At 45.7% G+C, this 9656-nt stretch overlaps 1 protein-coding gene across 1 annotated transcript; it reads left to right on the forward strand.

Moving 5' to 3' along the window:
- Nucleotides 1-223: 223 nt before the first annotated feature.
- On the forward strand, nt 224-5156 carry XBP1 (X-box binding protein 1). The gene is given in 6 exon segments (XM_044990381.1): nt 224-544; nt 634-730; nt 867-995; nt 1740-1793; nt 1796-1903; nt 3995-5156. Coding segments are annotated over 6 exon segments (1155 nt in total). The 5' UTR covers nt 224-338; the 3' UTR covers nt 4556-5156.
- The last annotated feature ends 4500 nt before the right edge of the window (nt 5157-9656 follow it).

Consider the following 9656-nt stretch of genomic DNA (forward strand, 5'->3'; position numbering starts at 1 on the left):
GCTGAGGCAATAACGCCGCGGCGGCGTCAGCGCAGGCCCCGCCCAGCGGTTCGTGTCCGACAACCTCCCACTCCGGGAAACCGCCCACAGCCTCGCTGTCCGCGTGAGCACGGCCCTACCTCCCCCACTCGGTCTGACGCAATTTATTTGCACTTTGCCCTTTGTCACGGGCCAATCGCGTGCTACTCAGGGCTTGACGTCAGACGGCACTGACCAATGGGGCCAAGCCACGGTGGCAGAACGCGAGGGGCGGGTGGAACGCCGCGGAGCCCAGTGTTCGGTCGGTGGAACGCTGGCAGCGCCAGGGTTCTCAGCAGCGCAGCAGCCCCGCGTCTGCCATGGTGGCGCTACACGGTCCCGCGGCCCCGCGGCTGCTCCTCATCCCCGGCCAAGCAGCCGAGCCCCTGGGCGCCGCGGCCGGCCGGCCCCTCGCCGTGGTGCTGCCGGCGGGGGGGCCGCGCTCCCCCAGCCCGGAGCCCCAGCAGCCCGCCCGCAAGCGGCAGCGGCTCACCCACCTGAGCCCGGAGGAGAAGGCGCTGCGCAGGTGAGCGGGGCGTCTCCCGGGGGGTTGCCCGGGGGGCCGCGGGGGTTGCCCGGGAGGCCGCGGCTCAGACCTGCGCTGTCTCCCCGCAGGAAGCTGAAGAACCGCGTGGCGGCGCAGAGCGCCCGGGACAGGAAGAAGGCGCGGATGAGCGAGCTGGAGCAGCAGGTGTTGGAGCTGGAGCAGGAGGTGAGGCTGGGGGCTGCCCGGGCCGAGCCCTCGGGGAGCCCTGCGCCGCACGGATAGAAAGCGCATGGCGAGCGGGGGGCAGCGGAGCTGGTTCCTGTGGCCCGCTCCGCTGAACTCGGCTGTGGGCTTCTTTCAGAACCAGACTCTCCTGCTAGAAAACCAGCTCCTGCGGGAGAAGACACGCGGCCTTGCAGTGCAGAACCAGGAGCTGCGCTGTCGGCTGGGGCTAGATGCGCTGGAGACGGAGGAAGAGAGGGAGCCTAAGGTGAGTGCCCAGCTGTTTCCTTGGCGGGGGATTGGGACTGATGGGCCAGCACCAGATACTTTAGTGGAAGGTGTAAAATCCCCAGTAGGTAAGGAGGAATGATCTGCCTTTATACTAGGTCTCGTCAAGATGTAGTAGATTGGCTTACATACTGAAGCTTAATATCCTTCCAAAATCGTTAATATTAACTGCTACTCGGGGAGGGGAGGTCTTGTCTCTCATCTCCACTAAGCTTTAAGTGGCTGCTGGCTGGCAGCTTGGAAGAAAACCCAGCAGCATTCAAAGAGTTAATTCATGACCCTCTCAAATCTACATTGTGTGCTGGTCTCTGTGTAACCTGCTTTTTATTCTTGAATGCAAAGTAGCATTAAATGTGGCCACAAGAGCTGCTGGTGAATATCCAGTACGTGGCACAAAGGGAAAATAATGGACTGGTAAGGTCAGCCTCCTTCAGAAGGTGGTCTTGGATCCAGTGTTCTGTTAACAGATGTCTCAGACTGAAGTTAAAGCACCACCACAGTGGTGTATTTTGAACATGTGTCTACAACAGTCGTCTCACTTCCCAATCTCTGCAGCGCTGTTCCTTGTTTTTGGTACTAGCCAAGTGAGGTTGAGATTCACACAACCGACTGCCAAAGGATGCTTGTGTGGCATTCAGTATCATATCCTTGCAGTAATGGCAAGAACTCCAGCAGGTGGTTTGGGAGTCAGTAATCTGATAATTAGTTTGCTCTTCTGATACAGGTGGTTATGGAATCAGAGGTGGATGAAATCAGGATGGTGACCGGGTCCGCTGAGTCCGCAGCACTCAGACTACGTGTTCCTCTGCAGCAGGTGCAGGCCCAGCAGTCACCCCTCCTGACAATCTCCACATGGATTCTGGTGGCATTGACTCTTCAGACTCTGAGGTGAGCAAGTCATTCCCTGTTTACAAATCATGAGTTTTTGAAAGAATTACAGCCCAGTGTCTCCAATTCATCAGCTATGGTACATGGGGCAGTAGAATTTGAGCTGTAATGCACCAAAAACCTAGTTCAGATGTGAATGTGTTGAGGCAGCTCTTCATAGGCTGGCACATTTAAAAGGCCCAGATACTCTCAGATACATTTTGTGCTTGTGAATCTTGGGCAAGAACTACTGATTTACAAGCTGTGTCCAGTAAGTCAAAGACAGGTAGAGGAGGTAATATCTTTTAGTGGACCAACTTCTGTTGGTGGGAGAGACAAGCTTTCAAGTTCTCAAGAGATCTGTGTAAACTTGAAAGCTTGTCTCTTACCAACAGAAGTTGGTCCATTAAAAGATATTGCCTCCCGCACCTTCTCTCTAATATTCTGGGACCAACATTTCATATTAGGTATTCTGAGAGACCATTCAATATGAAGTGGCTTATTAACACTCCTGTGGTAACAAGACAAACAGGACTGTAAATTAAGCGGAAGTTAAGTTAATTTTGAAGGCAGTTAAATACTGTACATTAGGTATTGTTCCCATAACCATTATCATTCACCTTTTGCAACATGAAGCATAGACTCCTAGAAATATAGGGCTGGAAGGGACTTTTAGAGATCATCTAGTCCTCTACATTGAGGCAGGACTAAAGGATACCTAGAACATCCCTGACAGGCTTGTTTAATCTGCTCTTAGAATCCCTGTGGTTAGAGGTTTTTGTGACCTTCCTTGGAAGCCTAGTCCAGTGCTTAATTATAGTTAGATTGCTAGTGTAGACAAAGCCTTAGGTTAGCTATTTTGGCAGTCAAGGGTGTGGAAAAAGCACACCCCTGACTGACATAGGTTACACTGACAAAAGTGCTGGTGTGGACAGCACTATGTTGGCAAGAGACCCTCTCCCACTGACATAGCTATTGCAGCTCGTTGGGGGTGGTTTCATTATGCCAGCAGGAGAGCTCTTTTTCCACTGGCATAGAGCAGCTACCTAGGAGACCTTGCAGCGGTGCTGGTGTAAGGTCCGTAGTGTAGACACAGTCTAATCTCCTGGACTGCAGATTAAGTCATTACTACTCTGTTCTCCATGTCTATTGAAGGGGTAACAACTATCCCTTAATGTAATTGAAACTTATCCCCTCTCTACTTAGTCTTTTCTAAGTAGAAAAGTAGAAATGCCCAGTGTCTTAACCTTTCCTCATAGGTGAGGTTTTATCACTTCTGAGGCTCTCCTCTGGACATTCTTCAGTTTGTCCACATCTTGCCTAACGTGTGGCATCCAGAACTGGACTCAGTACTCCAGCCAAGGTCTCACCTGTGCTTAAGAGAGCAGGACATTTGCTTCATGTCTTACATATAAAACTCCTTTTAATACACCCCAGAATATTATCCTTGTTTACAGCTGCATCACCTGTTAGCTCATTTTCAGTTTGTGTGCATGTAAAAACCCTGAAAACATACAGTCCTTCAAAGCACATGCTGTATTTCTACTGTAGTTTTGGGCAGGTTTCAAGTAGCCTGATATTATGAAGTTTACTGGTTACTGTTCAACTGCTGTCTTGATCCCGAAGAGTCAGGTACAAGGACCTGTGAAAGCTAAAAGCCAAGGAACAAACCAGTTGATGCTGATAACCTTGTGGTCATGGAAACTACTGCTCAGGCTAGTACCTGATGCTGACTCTTTAGTTCCAGATTTTGCCATTGTTTGCTGGCTCTGCAGAGATTGTAGGCAAGGGAAGCTTTTGTTTGAACAGTACACACAACAGTGCAGGGTACTTGATCCTGAGTGGGCCCCATTAAGGGTACTGTAATGCAAATCAGGAATGTAGAGAACAGTCTAATGGTGCCAGTCAAGCTCCGGGAAGGGTTAATGGACTAGAAAGTTCTGGGTTAAATAAATGAGCATATTAAAGTACTTGTGCTGCCTTTCAGTACCTATCAGGTCTTATTGAGCTTAGCCTACTGTGGGTGGGGAGGAGTTGGTTTCAAGAGGGGGGTTGGTTTGTGTACAGTAATTTGTACGTTCCTTTTTAAAAGGGTGTTTTTTTATTCTGCAGTCTGATCTGCTATTGGGCATTCTGGACAGCCTGGACCCAGACATGTTCCTCCGGTATGGTAATTCAGAGTCAGCGTGCTTGGAAGAGCTTGAGGAAGAAATCTGTGGAAAAGAATCAAATTCCTTACCAACCTCCCCCACTCCCTCTATGGGGTCCTCATCAGCAAAGTTGGAGGCCATTAATGAACTGATCCGGTTTGACCATGTGTACACCAAGCCCCTAATCTTTGAGATCCCTGCTAAAATGGGCAGCCAAGCTGATATGCTAATGAAAATTGAGGAAGCATCTCTCTCTCCCTCAGAAGACAAGAACCTCCCTGAGTCCCCAGTCTCAGTGAAAGAGGAACCTATAAACAACTTTTTGCCTGAGCTGGGTATCTCAAACCTGCTCTCATCTGATCACAGCCTTGAGACCTCTTGCTGTCCATTGGATGCATGTAGTGATTCTGGATATGAAGGATCCCCTTCTCCCTTCAGTGATCTGCCCTCTCCACTGAGCACAGACCATTCTTGGGCAGATACTTTTGCCAATGAACTTTTTCCCCAGTTGATCAGTGTCTGATTTAGTCATTAGTGTTGCATCTCTTCTGTGGAGCAACACTGTACAATCTATGCAAGGTAGCAGGAACCATCTCCCCTTTTTCTTAAGCCAGAAGTAAAGTAGATGGCTATTTCTTAAAGAACATTGCTTTTTAAAGTGTTTTCACCAAACCAAGTATTGCTAATTTGTGCCCATCTCAAACTCAGAATAGAACTGGGTAGAATGGTGCCCTTTGTACCAGTACTTTCTCTTGAAAAGGAAATGGCTAATCTCCCTTATCAGAAACTAAAAGTAATGTTACCCTCAGAAAGAAACATGTGCTCTTCTACCTAAACTGTACCTTGCCCAATCTGGGCAAACCCTCCATACCTAGGAGAAATTTACTGTGGGGGGAAGAGTTTAAGTCCTTGTCACAGCAATAGCCTGCTTAGGCAGGGAGGCTATGCTTCCCTCTATGTACAGACAACTGGCTCAATATAAGATTAAAAACCTCTTGTAAATTTTACATAACTTACTATGTAAATGCTTATGAAAATTTCTATTGCTACTTAGTTTCAGTGAATTGCTTTCTCCATTTAATATTTAAAACTACCTGTGCAATTAAAAAAGTGCAATGCAAGTACTCTCTATACTTCCATTTTAAAGATAACAGCTGGGGGGGCGGTCTCTGCTTCTTTGTCAATCTCATACTGCTTACATGGTAAAAGGATGGGTGTTGTAATGGTTCCCTTATTGTACAGACATATGAAATGGCTTGTTTTGGTGCTTGTCTTCGTAACAGCTCAGTACAGCAGAGGAACAAAACTTTGGTCTGATCAGCTATCAAAGCCTTACACTTGCAGGAGTACGCTACCTGTGATTTAAAGTACCTACTTTGCTGTTGAGAGCAGAGACTTTAAAGGGCTTGTCTACACTTGAAACACAACTGTACATATAAAATGAAGGGATCTAAACGAGCTGTTGACTTCAAGATCTCTTTGAGGAGTTATGGATAATTGTCTGAAAACATCCACTCAATGGCAGCCAAAAAAGCTGCTAATGGTGGGAATCATTGGAAAAGAGCCAACACAACATATCCTAGGGCCTTTATATCAATCCATAGTACGCTTACATCTTGAACACTTGTGGAGAGCTAGTTGCCCCATCTCAAAAAAGATGGGAATTGGACAAGGTACAAAAAGGGGCAAAAATGATTAGGGATCTGGAACAGCTTCCATTGAAGGAGAGGACTTGACATTTTGGAAGAGACAACTAAGGGGGCATAGGATAGAGGTTTATAAAATCATGATGGATGTGGAGAAAGTAAATAAGGAAGCATTGTTTACTCCTCCTAACACAAGAACTAGGGCTCACCCAATTAAATATTTTTAAAACAAAATGAAGTATTTCTTCACACAATGCAGTCAACCTGTGGAACTCTTGGCCGGAGGATGATGTGAAGGCCAAGACTATAACAGGATTCTAAAAAGATAAGTTCATGGAGGATAGGTCCATCAACAGCTCTTAGCCAGGATGGGCAAGGATAGAGTCCATACACTGTGGTTCTCAAACTATTGTACTGGTGACCTCTTTCACATAGCAAGCCTTGGAGTGCAACCCCCCCCTTATAAATTAAAAACACTTGTTTATATATTTAACACCATTATAAATGCTGGAGGCAAAGCAGGGTTTAGAGTGGAGGCTGCCAGCTCACAACCCCCCATGTAATAACCTTGCAACCCCCAGTTTGAGAACCCCTGCCATAACATCTGTTTGCCAGAAGCTGGGAATGGGTAATGGGTTGGATCACTCGCTAATTGCCTGTTCTGTTCATTCCTGCTGAAGCACCTGGCATTGGCCACTGTCAGAAGACAGGATACTAGGCTAGATGGACCTTTGGTCTGACCAAGTATGGCCATTCTTATGTTAGTGCTTCAGTATAAACACTGCCTCTGCCCCCAGGAGGCATTCTCCTGTTGGTGTAGGTAATCCACATCCCTGAGAGGTAGGTAGGTTGATGGGAGAATTCCTAGGGATTAGCTTGGTTTAGCTATGCTGAGCAATGTAGATGGGTTGACTTAGCCTTTGAATGGAGACCAGGTCATTGGAAATTCCAAATGTAAACTACTATAGGGTAGACTAGGTAAGGGTAACAATAGTCAAGCTGCTTTATGCTAGAAAAACTACCGTAGCTTGAAGCAGTTCAGATGAACCTGCTCTAAGGTTATGTCTACACTTAATACCTAGTAGTGGCACAGCTGCAGGAGTGTATGCAAATGGGAGGGATTCACCTGTGGCTGCAAGTAGTCCACCTCCCCAAGAAGTAGGAACTAGACAAATGGAAGAATGCGTCTGTCAAACTAGTGCTGTCTACAGCATAACCACATCTCTGCATGGGTGTGGATTTTTCAGACCACTGAAAGACAGCTGTGCTGATGTAAGTTTCCAGTGTAGAGCAGCCCCAAGTAACAAATCATTACAAAACAATGCCTTCAGCTTGCCATTCCACCTGAGGAATGGTTTCTTGTGACTTATTTTTGCATAATGAGTGGAAGAGCTCCTATTGGGGTTCTGGGAAGTGCACCAACCCACAGCTAACAGACCCTCCCTCAGCCTATGGGGAGGATCCACTGAGTCCAGGACTCAACTAATTACAGGGGACAACAGAAGAAATAACAGGAACAGGTGTGAGGGTCAAAGGATCAATAGTAGGGAATCTGAAGGCAACACTGAGCAGAGAACCCCAGACAGCAACCCCTGCTCCTCAAAGGTGTAAAGGGAGCCAGCAGACACCACCCAGAGAAACTGCCCAAATACATAGACTCATAGACTTTAAGGTCAGAAGGGACCATTATGATAATCTAGTCTGACCTCCTGCACAATGCAGGCCACAGAATCTCACCCATCCATTTCTATAACAAACCCCTAACCTATGTCTGAGTTATTGAAGTCCTCAAATTGTGGCAGAGAGAGGAACAGAAATAGGCCCCACAGTCATAGAGAACCCCCTCAGCCAACATCCTCTCCCCACTGTTATAGACGGCCATGTTGGCCATCGCTAAGAGGAGGCTGACAAGGAGGTCCCATGAGTTTGTAAGGCTGAGAGGCAGAAATGCTTCTCATTCAGGGATACTCTGGCTATGCTACCCTAACCACACCTACTATTGACAGTGCTAGGTCGACGGAATAATTCTGTTGACCTAGCTACTTCTCCTTGGAGAGGGGGATTACATACAGTGAGAGAAGAACCCCTCCTGGTGCTGTAGTGAATGACTACACTGAAGCGCTACAGTGATGCAGCTACAACACTGAAGATGTGCAGTGTAGAAATAGCTCTAACTCAGGGAGGGTCTCTTGTCTGCTGGAGAGCTATTGACTTACAACTGATAAGTCTCTCCATGAATCAACTTCATGACACTAGCTTAGGCTTCAGAGTGGTAGCCGTATTAGTCTGTATGAGCAAAAATAATGAGGAGTCCTTGTGGCCCCTTAGAGACTAAGCTTATGCCCAAATAAATGTTAGTCTCTAAGGGGCCACAAAGACACTTATTTTTGCTGACACTAGCTTAATTATCCATCAACCACAGCAGCATTTCTCAAATGGGGCCACAGCCTCCTGGGCTATGAAGTGATATTTGTATGTTTGTTAATATCACTTCTCCCTGCTTCCCACCTAGCTAGCAAGGCTGCTGCTGTGAAAAGTGATTTTAACAAACATACAAATATCACTTTGCATAGAAGCAGACTTGCTAGCTGGCAAGTATGAAAAAAAGGCAACCAAAAAAGCAAAAAAACCAACAAAAGACAAGAACCTGTAAAGCATCTTATTTGTGTTTCTATTCTGTTGAAGTCCAGTAAAGAATAGAGGTAACTGTTCATTATTTTTATGATTGAGTCTATAAAAACCCTACATAAATTACAATGATTTAGGAATGTATGTGTATATTTATTTTTCCTAAAAGTTTATTATGTATTTTGGGAAAAATTGTTAGAGTGGCCACGAGCAAGAGTTGGTGGCTGTATTCTAAGGCCACTAAAAAATTTGTGAGAACCCCTGCACTAGAGTGCTCTTGCTAGGAGCCTCCTGTATTTGAGAGAGATTTGGTCTTCTGATTTCTCTCTCCTCCTCTAGCAAGGAGAAAGTCACTAATCTTTTAATAAATCAATAAGTACATTAAAACATTAATTTCTCCTATTTAAGGGAGCAAACTTCATACCACATCCAAGGGCTTCTGTTTCAAACTGTCAGCTTTAGACAATACAGTGTTAAGTACTGTAAAGAATGAGTCTATGCCTATTAATTTTATAATATTTACCAAAGTTCAATACTTTTTTGTTCCAAGCTATTTCTGCAGGAATAAGTGTGGGTGCAGTACTATACATGAACTCCTATTCTAATACAAAGATGTGTCTTAAGAGACGAGTGGAAAATTGAGCTAATCATCCCTCATGTAGCTTCTGTTACATGGTGATCATGAATAGGTGGGAGGACAAACCCAAAATCCACAGCCCTAAAGGAAGGAGTAGGCTTAACAGTCAGAGGGAGAGGAAGCTTTCCAAGCTTGGATAAAGGGAGACAAGTCAAATTTGTGAGTAAGAGTTGATAGCTGAATCCATGCAAGCAGCACAAAAAAAGAGGTAGAAGTACAGTTCACGAAAGTCAATGTGGGACAGCAACTAGTGTGCTGAAGAGAGGAGCACAGCTTGATTGGAAGTTTTTGCAACCACACAAAGCAGGCAGAACGAGGCTGAAAGAAACAAATCCTCTGTTAATTCTTTGTGTTACCATAACATTTAGGCCCTCCTCATAGACCAGAATCTCCTGAGCTAAGTGCTGTACAACAGCAAAAAGAGCTTACAATGTATAAAAAATAGAGTACACTAACTTCTCGCTTAACATTGTAGTTATGTTCCTGAAAAATGCGACTTTAAGCAAAATGATGTTAAGTGAAACCAATTTTCCCATAAGAATTAACATCAATGGGGGAGGGGGTGTTAGGTTCCAGGGAACAAACGAACACAACTATCGCTATATACACACACACACACACAGTATACGTTTTAAACAAACAATTTAATACTGTACATAGCAATGATGATTGTGAAGCTTGGTTGAGGTGGTGGAGTCGGAGGGTGCAAGAGG

Source organism: Mauremys mutica, chromosome 16, assembly GCF_020497125.1.
Source record: "Mauremys mutica isolate MM-2020 ecotype Southern chromosome 16, ASM2049712v1, whole genome shotgun sequence".
NCBI classification, from domain to species: Eukaryota; Metazoa; Chordata; order Testudines; family Geoemydidae; genus Mauremys; species Mauremys mutica.